This window comes from Haliotis asinina, chromosome 2 (assembly GCF_037392515.1).
Source record: "Haliotis asinina isolate JCU_RB_2024 chromosome 2, JCU_Hal_asi_v2, whole genome shotgun sequence".
NCBI classification, from domain to species: Eukaryota; Metazoa; Mollusca; class Gastropoda; order Lepetellida; family Haliotidae; genus Haliotis; species Haliotis asinina.
In genome coordinates, this window is record NC_090281.1 from 51,560,278 (window position 1) to 51,580,511 (window position 20,234).

Here is a 20,234-nt window from a genome sequence, read left to right on the forward strand (position 1 = left end):
ATCTGTAGTTGCTCCAATTTATTTGCTTGATATTGAGCACATCCATCCCATGCTTAACACGCATTTTCAAAATGAGGTCTTATGAACATTTCATAAATTCTGTTCAATACAGTGCGGTAATAAAAATGAGTGTACGCAGAGAAGATATCATTTTTGAAGTTGTTCTTACAATATTATTAATGCGGCCAAACCATTTACAATCCATTGAAAATGTTAATCGCAAATGTTTATGATTATTAACTGTTTTGACTATAACCCCGCTGAAATAGAGATTAAGTGAATGACTATTCTTAAGCAAGGAGAAAATAATTGCCTCAGTTTTATCAGAATTATATGTTAAAAGCTACCGTTTTTCCCAAGTCCGCAGCCTTCCCAAGTTTAAATTCAGTTCTCTCTCAGTTAATACACCATCATGAGACGATAGCAAACCAGCAAACGTACAAAACATCTTTGGAGAGGGTATGTGTCGTATGCAGACATCTTCAAAACCTGAATGCGTGTATAGTTTAAGTGGTTTAAATGACATTAATTCACTCAGCTAAAAGGACATTTCGAGCGAATGTTGCGTGTGCCAACATGAATTTATGTATTTGTATTTGAATAACTGAACTACTTGTATAGTATCTCCGAAAGGAATTTCTTTCAGATTAATACTCAATTCATATTTCTGTTTGATGGGTTTAAAGTCATTAACCGGACTGCACCAGGTAACCAAGGGAACACTGATGTCGAAGCGTGGTGTTAAATAGACAGAGACTATGTTTACACATTTGCAATATTCAGAATCTTTATCTTCCTATTATTTAACGGATGAATGATGACGAAGGATCATAATGACAAAAGAATTACCCCCTCGGGCAGTGATTTTCTGTTTTTCTCGAAATCTGTTTCACTCTCAAATGTTCGGAAACGGGTTCTCTGTTTTCAACGTCATGGTGGTTGACTTTTATGTAGGCTTTATAAGCACTGGTGATAGTAAAATCGTGTTTGGTTGAGTGACTCGAAAAGAACGATACATCAATCCGAGCGCTAAAACACAAGCCTGCATGGGTATATTTGTGAAAGATCTGCTGATGTGTCACAGTCGTGAAGTCGTATAACCATGAAGCTGGTGGCGTCACTTTTGCTTGTTCTCGGTTGTGTCAGTTATTCGTGGTCTGATAGTAGCCCCGTGCTGGTGAAGGGGCTGAGAAAGTCCAGTTTGGAAATTGAACTGAAATCACTAAAGAAGCTCTTTGAGGCCGCCCTAAAACAGATGAAAAACGTCAACACTGCCGTTGGAAATCTCTGTCCAGCATGTGAAGGTAACGACACTTACTTGAATGACAAAAGTTACCTTTAAGATAATTACTTATTACTTATGTCAAAATATTACCTTTAAGATAGAGACAGTTGCCTGCATGCGAGGGTAATGATAATTACTTGTGTCAAAAATATTACCTTTAAGATAGAGACGCAGGTGCGGTTCATGCGAGATGTCTCGAGAAGGTATGTCACTGTTGTCAATGGTCAGTTCCATAAATACATTATTCTGACCCCACGAATGCCTCAAAGCTATGTTACAACAAGGGAAACATTTCCGTCTTAACGCCAGGGAGGCTTTGGAGAATAGGTCCAACCCATCCGTCCACCCTGAAGACAGTATGGAAGGAAATGGATAGGAATATTTGAAACTCTTCACTATCAGCCCTGGTCACTGTTTGGCTGGGATGACGACTGGTTTTCGTTAAATGGTTGCTGGCATGCTACAAAACCAACATATCAAGGCACTATCCCCAGTGGGAGATTTGTCTGTCGGTGATGCTAATCTGGGAGATCGTTCTGTGGTTGGAAACGTTATTGGCTCATGGACTTAGGGACGGATTGGAACCGGAACCTGATTGAAATAGGTATTTTTTAATCATTAAAAACCAAGACAATCAAATATCCTAGGTTATAAGAATGAAGAAAGGAAGGAAAGAAGGAAGGACATTATACTAGTGATACACACAAAGGAGAAATGTCTTTGAAATTGACATTCATAAAGCTCTTTTCCTTATTCGAGGTTAATATTTTTCCTCTCTTTTGTAGAACAACCTTTTTAAACAGGTTTTGTTTCGTTTGTGTCTTGTTATTGAGATACGGTTAGTTAGTGAGATGTTTTATAGTAGTAATTACATTTACTTGAACACGCGAAAATCCTTTGAACAAGGAAATGCTTTAACAAAGAAGGTACGGGGTTACCTTGTTTTCAGATAGGAAAGTGGACATTTTGGTGGAACGTATTTTAGTACTGATACAATTGTTTCCAGTCTGTAAGAAACCGAGACTAGCGTCAGAGACACTGTTAGTTGACGTTGTCGGCGACGAACAAAGCCTTCCGGTTATGATGAAATGGCATTTGCCAGGCGACACCTCCCATGTTAGAAATGCAGGTCCGAGGTACAGTGGGTCGAGTGTCGGGCAGAGGAAGTCGAGTTCGGTTCTCCAGCAACGTCATATCTAAAGTTCACAAAACTATTTTCGCCTGGTTACACTTCTCGTGCTTGACTTTGGGAAGAGGACATGGACTTTTTGGTATAGATTGAGTATGCTGTGTATGAATGGCGTATACATCAAATCACCGCATGGTATCTAGGTAGGCCATGTCCCCCGTTATGATATTGCTAAAAGCCAACTCACTCACCCACCTACTTACAGTCAGTGGGTATGAGGCGGCTATGTGTCCGTGAAATACCCAGGAGAGAAGTGTTCTACAGAATGACTGGAAATAATTTGACTTATTTGGAATTTTCAGACACATGTGCTGATGACTGCCTGACCAAGATGCTCCGGAGATTCCAGGAACGCCTTCAGCGTCTGCATGAGGTCATTTGTAAGCTAGAGACACTGGCTCGTCAAAAGTGTCCCAAAAAATTCTGGACAGACGGACCACAGATTACCCCTGAAGGTACGTTATACCGCCATAAACAAACCTAGACACAGAGTTGTCAAGAGACGTTGGTAGACCAGAGAGAGAGAGAGAGAGAGAGAGAGAGAGAGAGAAAAAAAAGAGAGAGAGAGAGAGTTTCTTTGATTCTATATGCATCGCCATCTTGTAAAATACGAGATGAGGTCCAGTTTAAAAGAGTCACATTGTGAATATTTCGGCGAAAGGTAATCAGGTGAAAAGGTGATTCGCTCCCAACTGGCACAATGACATGGGTTGTATCACTATATTTTCGATAAAACCGAGATTCAGTATGACCGTTTAAAGTGAGTTTCGAATATTGTTCTCTAGTTTGTTATTCATAGTTTGGCCAGGTAACAGTTATGTAACGTGTGCTTCTACCAGTGGGACCATCCGGTGCACCAGTAGAAGCTGTAGACAGTAATAATTAACACGTCACAATTTAATTCTGGACTCACAATAGTCCAGAAACTCTCAGCACTGTGGCCACTCTCGCACAAGGGATTTCGCAAAATTAAACAGGCAGCTGTTATGTATGTGTGCTAAGGATGAAAAAATGAAAAAAATTTTTTTCGAAAACTCAAAATTTAAACTCGTTCGCCCATGGGCACGCCCATGGGCGAACAGTGGCCAATGGGTAGGCCCATGGGCAGGCCCATGGGCGAAAGTGTTTCATTTCATCCAGAATGAATGTTTTGGAGGTTGTAAATGAATGAAAAAATGTTAATAAGTATCATGACACAAATTTCAGCTTGTTGTGACTTGACTCTGCTAACTGACAGCGATTTTGAAAAATCTCGCCCATGGGTGAAAAACATATTGGCCCATGGACGAGAATAATTAATTTCATTGAAACTACATGTTGTTTTTTTTCCAGGCTGTGCAGTTTTTCAATAAATGAACGTGTATTTATTATTGTCTTGACACGAAATTAAGCTTATTTTGACTTAATTCGGCTAATTAAGAGTGATTTTTCAAAAAGACTCGCCCATGGGCGAAAACCATTTGGCCCATGGGTGAGAATATTTACTTTTACTCAAAATACACCTTTTCCCATGTTTTGGAGGTTGTGAATGGATGAAAGTATGTTCATAAGTATCATGTCACAAAATTCAACTCATTTTGAATTAATTCCGTTAATTTAGAGCTATTTAACAAAATCTCAGCCATGGGTGAAAAACATTTTGGCCCATGGGCGAGAATATTTCCTTTTACCCCAAACACATCTTTTCCAATATTTGGAGGATGTAAATGAATAAAAGTACATTTATGAGTATCATGACAGAAATTTCAACTCACTTTGACTTAATTCCTCTAAATGAGAGCAATTTTGAAAACTCTCGCCCATGGGAGAAAGACATTTTGGCCCATGGACGAGAATATTTGCCTTCACTCAAAATACATCTTTTCCTGTGGTTTGGAGGTGTAAATGAATGAGGATATATATATGAGTATCATGGCACAAAATCCAACTCATTATGACTTAATTCTGCTTATTGAGACCGATTTTCAAAAACATCTCGCCCATGGGCGAAAAACATTGGGCCCATGAGCGAAAATCTTTCCTTTTCACTCCAAATACATCTTTCCTAATGTTTTGGAGGATGTAAATGTATGAAAGTGCCATTATGAGTATCATGACACAAAATTCAACTGATTTTGACTTAATTTTGCGAATTCAGGAAGATTTTTAAAAATATGCCAGAATAATCACTTTTACTCAAAATACATCTTTTCCCGTGTTTTGGATTTTGTAAATGAATGAGGATATATTTATATGTATCATGGCACAAAATCCAACTCATTTTGTCTTAATTCTGCTAATTTGTAACAAGTACAAGAATCTGGACTTCCACTTAAATTTTCATAGCTTTTTTTATTGTCTTGGAGGGTGTAAATATATGAATGAAAGTGTGTTTATAAGTATCACGACAAAAAAAAAATGAAATCATTCCGGTCTTAATTCGACTAATCTCTCTCGTGGACGAAAATATATTCGTTTGCTCGTTTTCTTTATTTTGCAAACATATGGTTTAAAAATAGATGAAATTCTAATGACAATTCAGTTTAATTTCGTGAGTTTAGTTTTATGTTGCACTCAGTAATATCCCAGCAATATGGCGGCAGTTTGTAGATAATCGAGTTTGGATCAGACAATCCAGTGATCAACAGCATGAGCATCGACCTGCACAATTGGGAACTGATGACATGTGTCAACCAAGTCAGCGAGCCTGACCACCCGATCCCGTTAGTCACCTCTTACGACAAGCATAGTCGCCTTTTATGGCAAGCATGGGTTGGTGAGGCCCTCTTCTACTCCAAATCTTCACGGGTCCCGAACACAGAGCTTTACTTCCAGCAACATATACAATACACTTAGAATACTAAGCCTTGAGATTCTTTTGAATTTAGGTATTCTATAAATATACCAAAATTCAACCTATATCTATGAAGTTGAAGTTATTTGTGAAAGCCCTAATCAAGAGTGACCAAACTCCAGTGACTATGCTGGGACACAATAATAAATGGTGCTGTGAGATCTTTAACCTGTATTGAAACATGTCTTGCCAATTCCGCTGACATTCACCAAATGTACCTACCTAGTAGTTTTAAGTGTACCTACCCAGTTTAGCATGTTTCGTTTTAATAGTGTGGTCTCCATTTTTAGTAATTCCCGTTTGCCCGTGCCGGTTTTTCCTCGTCCGAGATTTTATGGGGTATTCTCCTATTTGTCAGACCAGAAATTATCTACAACAGGGGTAGGTCACTCGCTTGTTTCCTTTACCATTTGTACTAATTAGTATGCGCCTCCTCATGCTCCAATGCACACAGTGACCTGATTCGTCTCCATCGCAACTTAGGCTGCGTTTAACAGTACTTCAGCCAGTTTATTGTATCAGTCGAAATCTTACAATGAATGAATGAATGAATGAATAGCAAGAAGTATATCTGAATGAATGAAAGAAATGATAAAAGAAAGAAGTGCATATGTGAATGAATGAGAAAGATATAATAAAAGAAAGAAGTACATATGTGAATGAATGAAAGAATAAATGATACATCACGGCCATCCCTTCCAAAACATGCTAAAGAACGCAAAACTATCGTTAGATCACATGTGTTAACATCAGCTTGTTATTGTCTCCCTGGTCAGGCGTAACAATTGTCAGACAGGTTAAAACAACAAACTATCTGGTTGACTGCACAGCTGCCTGTTGACGTAGTATACCCACAACACCTACTTTTCCTGCGTAACCTTCATCTACATCACCACCCTTAATATATTGAGCAGAGAGCAAGGAAGGCCCTACAGCTGTAACCACTGAACCGTGGCGTCTCTCTGCTCCCAAGTTCCCAAGTGGGGGTGTCCTTCTCTACCTCTTCCATTAATCTTAAAACATCTAACACGCTCAACGCATGCATCTTTTTATTAAAATGTGATGTTATACATAATCATAAGAGTATTTTTATGTATTATTCAGTTGATAAATTATTATTCTATGATATATATATATATATGTATGACACGCTGGACAGGTCTAGGGCATTTTGTGTTAATTTACCATTCCCATTTTCATAATGCTTAAAAAAGACACTCATTAATCTATCGCAGAGTTTTGTCATTCCTTCACTCCAACATGGTTGCTAAATCCCCTATGATCATAGTATATCGACTCTGCCATACCCAGTTCACCTAATCCTGAGAAATCAACCAGTCATGACATACCCACATCGCCTAATTAATTTTCCGTACCTATCGAGTAAAAAATACATAAAATGGGAGGACGCCTTGTTAACTAATGGGAGTGAGCCTTGCAGGGAGTACCCTCACTCTCACAAACCCACGTATTGAGGAGAAGCGGCCGTGTTTGTCGGGGATTTTTCTGGCTTTGCTAAATAAATCGTACATAAACATGTAAAATATTTTGCTTTGATTCTGTAACTACCCACATTATGACATTGAGACCATTTTGATTTATCTAGTAAAATACGATTGAAGAGTTTTGAGTTTGAATCTTGCCACTTTAGCGCTCTATCTTTTTTTAATGGGGCGTGCATACTAATATTTAGGTTGTTTTTAGTATTCCATCTATTTGTTTAAATTAACTGATTTACCTGTTTTTGCTTTGTTTGGGTTTTTTATTGCAAGTGGCCCAGCGAGTGAGTCTGCTTTGATACCTGTAAATTTATTCTGACGTTTGACGAGCGGGACGTAAACAAGAACATATATGGAGCCCCTGCATCAATACGTATTAAAGTGTTTGAAACATTATGCTAGACCATTATTTGTACACAAGTGATGAAATGTACCTGAAAGATCAAGGTTCATAAGAACGTACAAGGCACATTTCTCCTACCTCATTTAAGAATGTCCATTTCTGATTGGTTCACGTGGCCTTGCGAGGGAGAATAGATAATTTTTACCCCGCCACGTGGGAAAAGCCTGCATCCAGTCAGTGAACTGTAAAGCAGTGGTTCGAATCGACTATAGTTAGTACCATGTTAATATAATACATGAAGTCTTTGAATGTCATTTAGAAGTGAAAATACATAAGAATGAAGATTATTATGGATATCAACTTCTTTATGACAGAACACAACACCTGATGAAGGAGTAAGCATTAACTCCGAAACGTTGTGTTCTCTCATAAAGAAGTTGATATCCATAATAATCTTCATTCTTAAATATAATACATGGTTTCAGCTTGTTTTGATGCTCTTTTGACATAAAGTGATATTTAAACATTCGTTATGGTAAATACGGTGTAGCAATGTGATGAAGAGTATGCGGGTTTCTTCATCCCATTTCATCCACCGATGAGAATGGTGGTATCCTCTTTTGGTTCACACCCGGATTGTCGATTGTTTTATCAAATACACAACAGGACTGTCGAAAAGCAGTGGAGTGTGACAGTGCTCAACACTGTTCTAATGACACCCGGAGCGTCGACTACCTTGGAGAACTTGTGCCCGAGAATGCCCGTGAATAGCAGAAGACTCGTCTCTACGCTAATTAACGAGCTAAAACACATACACACAGACTTCGGTGAAAGAATGAGCTGCGGAACCAATTCCTGAATGATAGTCGTCGCACGAACAGTAGTCGAGAAAGTTGGCGTCATCGTGAATCGAGGGTCTGTGAGCAATGTAAACTGCATATTGTGAGACAGTGGCCACAATAAAGAATAAAGAAGAACTTGACAGAAGGCTTCAGCGTCTCAACGAGCAGCTCCAAAGACAAGAGATTTCCGTAATGAGCTGTGCTCATCAGACTGTCTGCCTCGCTCATAGTGACCACATTACTGTACTTTATAACGTATTTGGTTTTCCTTCATGTCCGGAGCGTCGAACGCCATAGTGTTGACACCTGATTACCTCCTTACGTATTACCCGAGACCTCGAATTTACAAAAATTTCAATTCAATTTTAGACAGCCCAGGCAAGTCGTTTGTTTAAGGAGTAAGAGGATTAGGAGGCATGGTCGACTAGATTTCTTTATTTAACTAATCCCACACGGCCTTCACCAATAGAGGGAATGATTTCTGTTCAGTTATGACATTGCTGTTCTCCATATGTCTCTATTTTCTCCACACATCTCCATGTTGTATTTTTGTATGTTTTGTAACTCTGATAGGGACTGGTGAACAAGCTTTACAGTACCTCACCCATACAGCATTTAAAACAAAATATAAATGAAGCATGTGTCGTCATCCATATGAACTATCATATAATAACATATGCATACATATCATTACATCAAATACATCTTTCATATAAGTAAACATGAAAAATAGAATTATGGTTTGTTGTGTCTGACTAGCTCTTTGTAGAAACACTGAACATTTGTGAGAAGGTTTTTGACAAGTTAATTAGTTTCCTGTTAAAAAATTAAAAAAATCAAGCTTTGTGTTTTATGATAAAATCGTGGACGGATCAACTATTTTCTGGTTTTCACAGTGAATAAGTTCTTTTCCGTTCACCGAAGTCATCATAGACCACAGTGAGAAAAGGTCGATCTTCAAGCAGTAAGGAAGACCATGATAGCGTATGGAGTACGTGTGTCTTGGTCATCTCCTCCGCTATCCCCTCCCCGAATCCACACCCCACCAGGGCGTGTAGGACTTGTCTCGGTGAATAAAAAGGGACTCCTATAACCCCATATACCCCTAATCACAATGCTATAATTTGTCGTTTTTGTGTATCCGGTTTTGTGTATTCTGTAATATTGTATAGTACTGGTGAAGTGTTAATCAAAGCAATATTTTGCTTGCTAAACGAACCACATTTTTTGAGAATCAAAATATGTTTTAAGCACATTTCCAAAATTGAAATGCAGCATGCACACAATAACTAAATTGGAAGGAATATCGTGCCGGACAAGGTTTTCCAGAGCACCTGCACATAAATGTCAATGTCTTTCAAAGACTAATATGTGCAGGTCTTGCAAAAGGACAAAGCAGGTATGCTTGACAAAGTTCTTGCAAAGGAGGTTTATACACAACACCAAAACCAACCGGTCAGTTCGACGCCTTATAGAACAATCAATTCGAGATTTCCTTTGAATGTGAGATATTTGGCTGCGCGTCTTGCGCAATCAGTCTTTTTCATCCATATACACTCACGAACACCTGTTCATTTCAAAGCTGGTGTCTCCTAATGACCTAATGTGATCCATGGATGAATTTTGTAAATGACAAGTAAAATACACATGAAAGCGGCAGCTGTTATACTCCAATAAACAAGACCAGCGGACGAGACATGACTTTTTCGGTGCAAATTGTCGTAGGCGCTTTTCGGAAATTACGTAAGTGAACGCGGACGAAACAGAAAGCGTCATCGTTCCGCTCAGTTTCCATTGTCTTTGCGAGTTATGCTGAGATACTCAACAAACTGAGATAAAAGTCAAAATGATGAAAAAGTGGAAATCAGTGTGTGGATTAGAACTTGAAAATCACTCATGAAGTCTCTGACAAAGTAATATCTGTTCAGGTCATGATCATTTGGAAAAAAATACGAAAGTTCTATGGATATACAACTTCTTATAAGGTAAGCAGCATTTCGGCGTAGCTGTTAAACTCGTTATCAAGAAAGGAATATCTTACAGGTAGTCCTGTAAGTTAAACCTTTGTTTTGGGTCGAGGTCAAAATCGTTTGGTGTAGTGACAACGGTGTTGATTTATGGGATTAGACACGGCTTTTCTATAAAAAAGTAAAATGTGTGTCCTCAGGAAACGAAATAAGACACGTGTACCAGAATGTAAGTGAATCGATGTTAGCGAGTTCAATCAGTGACTTCAGTTAAAATGGGCTTTCAGTTCACTCCTTCCAGTAGTAATGAGTTATTTAGTTTCTTGGTAAAATTGCTTGCAAGGTGAATGTTGAAAATGACAGTTTTCAGGATCATTTTAACAACTTCAGTTATGGCAAATGCGCTGCTATGCTTCACGTTTCGTCCTACTTATTTTACGGGAAGATACCTTTGTGTAAACAGCTATATGTTCATTCTGAGAACTGGTAAAAAGGGAGAATATATCTCGTGAAAATGAATTTTGAAAGACTGCAGATCAACTGTTCCAGTTGTCTCAACAACATAATTTCTAAAATACTTAGAGACAACAATCACGGAAGCCAAAGTAAATCTGTGTAGCAAAAATAGTGAAAATTTATTTAAAAAATAGAAAAGTAAACGCAAAGTCAATCTTGATTACATTACGTATTCCTCATAGCCCGATATAATGATTACACATTAATAGTATGGATACGTTAATGTATAGTTTAAACTAATCTCCTCAAGTAATCGGGACTGGATTGTCAAGCATAAACATACATATCAATGCCGCTCCATACCAATAATATAATTACATAACATACATGATAACAACACTTCATGTTCCGCTTGTCAAACGTCAGAATAAATTTACAGTTATCAAAGCAGACTAACAGGCCCACTAGCTGTAAAAAACAAAACAAAAACAAATAAATTAATAAATCCAAATGAATAGATGGAATACTAAAAACCACCAAAATATGCACGCCCCCTTTAAATAGGTAGAGTGCAAAAGTGGCAAACCGGTAAAATATGCCAAGATTCAAACTCAAAACTATACAATCGTATTTTACTAGATAAATCAGAATGGTCTCAGTGTCATAATGTGGGTAGTTACAGAATCGAAGCAAAATATTGTACATATATGTATCATGAAATAATAATTTATCAACTGACTAACACATAAAAAATACTCTTATGATATGTATAACATCACATTTGAGTAAAAAAATGCATGCGTTGAGCGTGTTAGATGTTTTAAAGATCAATGGAATAGGTAGAAAAGGACACCCCCACTTGGGAACTTGGGAGCAGAGAGACGCCACGGTTCATTGGTTACAGCTATAGGGCCTTCTGTGCTCTCTGCTCAATATATTAAGGGTGGTGATGTAGATGAAGGTTACGCAGGAAAAGTAGGTGTTGTGGGTATACTACGTCAACAGGTAGCTGTGCAGTCAACCAGATAGTTTGTTGTTTTAACCTGTCTGACAATTGTTACGCCTGACCAGGGAGACAATAACAAGCTGATGTTAACACATGTGATCTAACGATAGTTTTGCGTTCTTTAGCATGTTTTGGAAGGGATGGCCGTGATGTATCATTTATTCTTTCATTCATTCACATATGTACTTCTTTCTTTTATTATATCTTTCTCATTCATTCACATATACTTCTTGCTCTTCATTCATTCATTCATTCATTCATTCATTGTAAGATTTCGACTGATACAGTAAACTGGCTGAAGTACTGTTAAACGCAGCCTAAGTTGCGATGGAGACGAATCAGGTCACTGTGTGCATTGGAGCATGAGGAGGCGCATACTAATTAGTACAAATGGTAAAGAAAACAAGCGAGTGACCTACCAAGGTAGGTACACTTAAAACTACTAGGTAGATACATTTGGCGAATGTCAGTGGAATTGACAAGACATATTTCAATACAGTTTAAAGATCTCACAACACCGTTTATTAATGTGTCCCAGCATAGTCACTGGAGTTTGGTCACTCTTGATTAGGGCTTTCACAAATAACTTCAGCTTCATAGATATAGGTTGAATTTTGGTATATTTATAGAATACCTAAATTCAAAAGAATCTCAAGGCTTAGTATTCTAAGTGTATTGTATATGTTGCTGGAAGTAAAGCTCTGTGTTCGGGACCCGTGAAGATCTGGAGTAGAAGAGGGCGTCAACAACCCATGCTTGCCATAAAAGGCGACTATGCCTGTCGTAAGAGGTGACTAACGGGATCGGGTGGTCAGGCTCGCTGACTTTTGCTGACACATGTCATCAGTTCCCAATTGTGCAGGTAGATGCTCACACTGTTGATCACTGGATTGCCGCCGCCATATTGCTGGGATATTGCTGAGTGCGACATAAAACTAAACTCACGAAATTAAACTGAATTTTCATTAGAATTTCATCTATTTTTAAACCATATGTTTGCAAAATAAAGAAAACGAGCAAACGAAAATATTTTCGTCCACGAGAGAGATTAGTCGAATTAAGACCGGAATGATTTCATTTTTTTTGTCGTGATACTTATAAACACACTTTCATTCATAAATTTACAACCCCCAAGACAATAAAAAAAAAACTATGAAAATTTAAGTGGAAATCCAGATCCTATACTTGTTACAAATTAGCAGAATTAAGTCAAAATGAGTTGAATTTTGTGCCATGATACTTACAAATATATCCTCATTCATTTACAAAATCCAAAACACGGGAAAAGATGTATTTTGAGTAAAAGTGATTATTCTGGCATATTTTAAAAAAATCTTCCTAAAGTCGCAAAATTAAGTCAAAATCAGTTGAATTTTGTGTCATGATACTCACAACGGCACTTTCATACATTTACATCCTCCAAAACATTAGGAAAGATGTATTTTGAGTGAAGGCAAATATTCTCGCCCATGGGCCAAAATGTCTTTCTCCCATGGGCGAGAGTTTTCAAAATTGCTCTCATTTAGAGGAATTAAGTCAAAGTGAGTTGAAATTTCTGTCATGATACTCATAAATGTACTTTTATTCATTTACATCCTCCAAATATTGGAAAAGATGTGTTTGGGGTAAAAGGAAATATTCTCGCCCATGGGCCAAAATGTTTTTCACCCATGGCTGAGATTTTGTTAAATAGCTCTAAATTAACGGAATTAATTCAAAATGAGTTGAATTTTGTGACATGATACTTATGAACATACTTTCATCCATTCACAACCTCCAAAACATGGGAAAAGGTGTATTTTGAGTAAAAGTAAATATTCTCACCCATGGGCCAAATGGTTTTCGCCCATGGGCGAGTCTTTTTGAAAAATCACTCTTAATTAGCCGAATTAAGTCAAAATAAGCTTAATCTCGTGTCAAGACAATAATAAATACACGTTCATTTATTGAAAAACTGCACAGCCTGGAAAAAAAACATGTAGATTCAATGAAATTAATTATTCTCGTCCATGGGCCAATATGTTTTTCACCCATGGGCGAGATTTTTCAAAATCGCTGTCAGTTAGCAGAGTCAAGTCACAACAAGCTGAAATTTGTGTCATGATACTTATTAACATTTTTTCATTCATTTACAACCTCCAAAACATTCATTCTGGATGAAATGAAACACTTTCGCCCATGGGCCTGCCCATGGGCCTACCCATTGGCCACTGTTCGCCCATGGGCGTGCCCATGGGCGAGCGAGTTTAAATTTTGAGTTTTCGAAAAAAAAATTTTTCATTTTTTCATCCTTAGCACACATACATAACAGCTGCCTGTTTAATTTTGCGAAATCCCTTGTGAGAGAGTGGCCACAGTGCTGAGAGTTTCTGGACTATTGTGAGTCCAGAATTAAATTGTGACGTGTTAATTGTATAATCAGTAGTAGAAGCTGTAGTAGGAGAGGTTGAGTGCATACACGCTCGCACGCACATCGTTGTCGTAGCTGATATATACATAAAAATAAAAAAAATATGATTTTCCATGTTTTATTTTACCTCCAGGGGCAATATCGAATACACCAAGCCATGTTTCGTCACCCGAAATTGCTGGTGCAAGCGCTGCTGGTGCAAACGCTGCTGGTGTTTCTCCTTCAGTCGTGGTTGCCACCAATGGGCACATCTACCGTGCTTCACCAGCCTTCGAAGTCCATGTCGACAAAACCCTTCTCGCTATCTCCTACGACCGCGTGTCCAACAGCTTGTATTCTGTTGAGGATGATGATGATAACTCCGTTACAATTGTCCGCAGAGATGTAGATGGTAGTTTCCAGGCAGTTGTAAGAACCTACACTGGTAAGTTATGAGTGTTAGCGCGGAGATGGGCGGGGACAGAGACATCAATGTGGCGTCTGTAACTTATAGATATGTGTGTTATCACTCAGGTGGGTGGGGAGAGAGACATCGGTGTAGCGTCTGTAACTAACAGATACGTGGGGGGGGGGGGGGGGGGGGGGGGGGAAGAGAGACATCAACGCAGCGTCTGTAACTAATAGATACGTGTGTCGGGGGACGAGAGAAACATCAATGTAGCGTCTGTAACCAATAGATACGTGTGTGTGTGTGTGTGGGGGGGGGGGGGGGGGGGAGAGAGACATCAATGAGCCGTCTGTAACTAATAGATATGTGTGTTATCACTCAGGTGGGTGGAGAGAGAGGCATCAATGTAGTGTCTGTAGCTATAGATATGTGTGTTATCACTCAGGTGGGTGGAGAGAAAGGCATCAATGTAGTGTCTGTAACTAATAGATATGTGTGTTATCACTCAGGTGGGGGGAGAGAGAGGCATCAATGTAGTGTCTGTAGCTAATAGATATGTGTGTTATCACTCGTTGGGAGGGGGAGAGAGACATCGAAGTATTGTCGGTACAGGTACGCATGTAGCTAATGCTTGCCCTTGACCCTGTGTGTTAAAGCTCAACACGCCCCAGCTGACCTGACGTTTGACAACAATGGCGTGATGTACGTGCTTCTCACCGATGAAATAACCACCTACTTCGAACAGATCGAAAATATCACAACTTCTCCCGTCGTTACGAAAATGGGCCCTTCCCTCGGTCATGGCAGACGTCTGTCCGTTGATTCCGCCAATAGGTAATTAGGGAGTGCCCATCTTGGTGAATGTTGACCACTGGGTATTACGTGAGTGAGTGAGTGGGTGGGTGGATGGGTGAGTGAATGAGTGAAGGTTATACCAACTTTTGTTTTTGTACTGAGGTTAGTCAGATAAATTAAAATGGCGATAGCGGTTATATTACCTAGTTGGTGACTCCGGTTTAATGAGCTGTGGTATCCGGTGGTGTAAAGATATTAGGAGAGGAAAGATAACACAGTTTGGTGATTGTGTGAATGAAATGCTTGCTGTATTCCGTCTACGTCATGGAATGTCAGTGTAACATCTGAAGCAATGCATGTATCAGGCGTATAGCATTTGGGCAAAACGCAGGTGTAAGTGTTTGCTAACAAACCTGGAACCATAATCGGGGTGAATAGGAACTCTCGAGTCACCGTTTTTCACCGCGAATAGCGGCATCTTTTTAAGACAAAAGGGCAAGACAGCCATAATAAGACAAGAGGGAACACGAGACAACTAAACACACTACAATGAAGGTACAAAGCGTTTACTTTACTTGTAATCCATTGAAGGTTAATATACTACACCTCGTCTGCGGGCGTCAGCGTATATGACATCAGCGCTACCACACACACCGAGATCAGCGACGCCAATAATGCTTTCGGCATCGGATATGACGCCACGGGTAAGTTCCGATTGTTATTACTGGCTGGTAAATGTATGCTATTGCGTAACTCACGATAAAACACTTCGATTACAAATCCTGAACCGCAATACATACGACTTAGTACAATACAACTTGTACTGATGTAAAAGCATGCGAAATTAACAGAAACTGACCTTTAAGAACATTTAGACGTGGAAAGCATGAGAAGTCAGATTTATGAATGTCAACTTCTTTATCGTGTATTCCATCAAACCGGTTACCATGTAGTTTTAGTACATTACTGGCCTCATGTCTGTAATGTATTTTTTAGTCTCCAACGTTGTTAAACATGTTTTCTTTGTAGCGCCTCTGTATATACACCCCTCTTGGTACTCTCTACTGTTCACCTGATAAAGGAGTAAGCGTACGCTCCGAAACGTTGTGTTATCCACAATAGAGTTGGCATCTGTCTCTTCTTAACAGAAAATAATGATGTTCAAGAAGCAGTTTATGTAGACTGTCCACTATTTTCTCAGTAGCCACAGACCCGTGAAGGTCCCGGGGTAGAATAGGCCTTCAGCAACCCATGCTTGCCATAAAAGGTGACTGTGCTTGTCGTAAGAGGCGACTAACGGGAACGGGTGGTCAGCCTCGCTGACTTGGTTGACATATGTCATCGGTTCCCAATTTCGCAGATCGATGCTCATGTTGTTGATCACTGGATTGTATGGTCCAGACTCGATTATTTACAGACCGCCGCCATATAGCTGGAATATTGCTGAGAGCGGCGTAAAACTAAACTCACTCACTCACTCAGTAGCCATAACGTGCAAAATATGCACAGTGCCTCCAAACTAATATTGTTTCTTCCCTCCAGTATCTCTGTTTTGCAGTGTGAAATCATACTGTCAGTGATGTGTTTAATACCTATATCTCGGCTTTGTTTTGGACCTTATTCGTTTTGCAGACTTTCGGCGACTATTTTCAGCTCACTGACATTTTAATAACATCAGCATTATAATTTTGGCACTTGAAGTGATGCTAGTTTTTTAACCTTTAATACTTTGATGAATGGAGGAATATAGATTGCTATTCAGACTAAAATCATTCATTGGTCCATATCCTTACTGTACTGACCCTTTGACCATGCAGTGAACCTTGCACTATTCTTCACGTGTTGCAGACAACAAAGCAGTGTACTGCTTCAGCAACAGTGATGAGCTCGCTGTCTACAACCCGGCAGATCAGACATCCAGTACGGCATCACATGGCGGATCCGGCTGTTCCGACCTCGCTTTAAGCTCTTCAGTCCCAGATGCCCAGATCGCTGGTGTAAGCAACGTCTTTGTCTACACCACCGCAAACGACGAAAAGTAAGTCAAATTTAAGTTCAAGCTGGTCATCAAGCGCTGCTTCACACCTAAAGGTAACTAAGACCACCATTTTAAACATCCGGGATGATACATATAGATCCTAACTGGTGGACACAATGGGGAACTGGACATATGACTTTGCATAGGTCACACTAGTTAACACAGGGTATTCGGGCAGACACATAGTATTGTTATTGCTGAATATAGTCACAGTGTTTGTCATACTTTAACTTCCCAGTTGGCCACCAGGGTCAGCCGTCGCATGCTGACTTTATCCTTTCTCCTTCATCACATCCATAAATCCTTACTCCTTCGTAACGTCACACCTGTGTATTCTTACTCCTTCATCGCGTCACTCCTGTATATCCTTACTCCTTCATCGCGTCACTCCTGTATATCCTTTCTCCATCACATCGTTCCCGCATATCCTTCATCACATCTATAAATCCTTACTCCCTCATCACGTCACTCCTGTATATCCTTACTCCTTCACCAAGTCACTTATGTATATCCTTACTCCTTCATCACGTCACTCCTGTATATCCTTACTCCATCACACCATTCCCGCATATCCTTATTCCTTCATCACACCCATAAATCCTTACTTCTTCGTAACGTCACACCTATGTATTCCTACTCCTTCATCGCGTCCCACCTGTATAGTCTTACGCTTTCACTCCATCACCTCATTCCCACATATCCTTTCTCCTTTATCACACCCATAAATCCTTACTCCATCACATCATTCCCGCATATCCTTTCTCCTTCATCACATCTATAAAGCCTTATTCCTTCATCACGTTGCACCTTTATAGCCTTACGTCTACATCACGTCATATGTGTACATCCTTACTCCTACATCACATCATTCCCGCATATCCTTACTTCTTCATCACATCTATAAATCCTTACTCCTTCGTAACGTCACACCTGTGTATTCTCACTCATTCATTACGTAATACTTGTATATTCTTACTCCTTCGTGACACCTGAATATTCTTCTTCATCAAGCCACCCCTGTATATTCCTACGCTTTCATCGCATCACACCTGTGTAACTTAGTGACATCCATCATTGTATGACTGGGATAACGATAAAAGCAGCGGAAAATGAGTGAGTTTAGTTTTACGCCGCACTGAGCAATATTCCAGCTATATGGCGGCGGTCTGTTAAATAATAGTGTCTGGACCAAACAATCCAGTAATCACCAACAAGAGCATCAATCTGCGCAATTGGGAACCGATGACATGTGCCAACGGAGTCAGCGAGTCTGACCACCCGATCCCGCTAGTCGCCTTTACGGCAAGCATAGTCGCCTTTAATGGTGAGCATGGGTTGCTGTAGGCCAAGCCTACCTGGGATTTTCACAGGTCGACAGCGTAAAAAGCAGGGCCTAGATTTTCGGACCTCTATTAGCGCGTACTCATAAGTGCCATCCATTAACATTAACTTACGATTAATTTAGATTCAGTGGTGGAGTGTAACGAAATACACTAAGACTGAGTTTACTTAAAATTGACCTTAGCGCTAAGAGAGCTTTGAAAAATCTAGGCTCTGTTCCTCGTTAAATGTGGCTCAGCAGGCAGGGGTGTTGAGACTTGCTGGGACTGCATAATTGGGTCACCCACAACCCACTATCAATTAAATATTAATGATTTAAAAACCCCGTTCTTTCTTTCAGTCACGTGTTTGTGACCCTCCTTGATGGAGACACCGGTGTACCCCAGATGACCAACGTCTTCGACACTGGCAGCACCATTACTTCCATCACGCTCGTGTAACTGTCGAACGTCAAGGAAGGTTCCTGGCTGATGCAGGAGCATGGCCCAATACACTGTACACAATTAACGATACAGAAACATTTCCTTTATTTTCCTTTTCCAATTCAGTTATTTGCGGATTGATGTGCCGGTGAATTAGACATAACTGTGTTAGGGATATTTAAAGGGATGTTCGAATCATGAGTATTTATACCGGGACACTGAAATTGTGTTTACATTCTGGCAAGAGTCTGGTCATTGTGACGTGTCCTGTATTCTTACTAAATTTCTTTGAAACACTTTGATACATATCACCAACGCTTTAATGTAATGTATGTTATTCATTGATTAACCGAAAAATAGATATTATTCTTGTCAAATATCGGGAGCGTTGTATCCATTTCTTACCACACACACACAGTACAAAGAACTGTTAAGCAAACACTTTTTGAGAACGTGGGATGAGGCAAAATGGGGTTTAATGTTAAACGTACCACACCCATATGACACGTGAAGATCCGGGTTAAAATAGTTCCTCAGCAACCCATGGTTGCCGTAAGAGGAGACACACGGGGTGTCACCGTATCCCAATTGAGTAGATGGATGCTCAAACTGTTATCACTGGACTTTCTGGTGCAGGCTCGATCTTCTACAGACCACCGCCCATAGCATGAAAAATGCCGCGTCAAAAATAAACCACGTGACATATGGACGCAAGAGGGCACAGCCGACTCTTCAGCTATGTGGACAAACGCTCCATTCGCTAAACCACGGAGGGGGGTTGTTTCAGTAGTTCTGGTACCTTTGATGGAAGTGGATCTCGAGAGATGCTATTTATTCAAGCTGGACTGATCTCGAGGAAATGTTTTGGAAGCAAGTATTATATTAAGATTTTGTCCCAAACGCTGACGTGAAAAATTTAAAATATCACGAAAACATGGGAACGTGTCGACTACAAACGTACATTTCAGTCCATTTTTAACAAGAGAAAAACCAAATAACGGTCCTTAGTAGTTTGAAAAGCGACTGTGCTTATCGTAAGAAGCCTTCTAACGGGATGGGGTGGTAGGACTCGCTGACACGTCATCGGTTCCCATTTGCGCAGATCGATACTCATGCTGTTGATCACCGGATTGTCTGGTCCAGACTCAACTGTTTACAGATCTCCAGCCTAAAGAATTCTTTACTTGCAGCCAATGTGTTAATAATGGACAATGAACGTTTCAAGAATCGCTAGTCAGCTTCTGAGATATTGTCACAAGTATATTCACTGACCATGAGCCCAAAAAAGACTAAAAAAATTTGTATGATTGTAAACAAATTCTGGTAAAATGTTCCTACATGTACATTGTATTCAGAGGACATATTTGATATGTGCTCTTACTGTCTTGTAAAAAAGAACAACACAATTTATTCATGTCAA

The 20,234-nt window shown here is 39.7% G+C and overlaps 1 protein-coding gene across 1 annotated transcript; it reads left to right on the forward strand.

The window, feature by feature from the left end:
• Positions 1 to 1,102: 1,102 nt before the first annotated feature.
• On the forward strand, positions 1,103 to 19,121 carry LOC137271871 (uncharacterized). The gene is made up of 7 exons (XM_067804263.1): positions 1,103 to 1,304; positions 2,777 to 2,929; positions 13,964 to 14,254; positions 14,875 to 15,052; positions 15,605 to 15,717; positions 16,862 to 17,051; positions 18,733 to 19,121. Exons 1-7 carry the CDS (start codon positions 1,103 to 1,105, stop codon positions 18,830 to 18,832), a joined length of 1,227 nt encoding a protein of 408 aa, XP_067660364.1. The 3' UTR covers positions 18,833 to 19,121.
• The last annotated feature ends 1,113 nt before the right edge of the window (positions 19,122 to 20,234 follow it).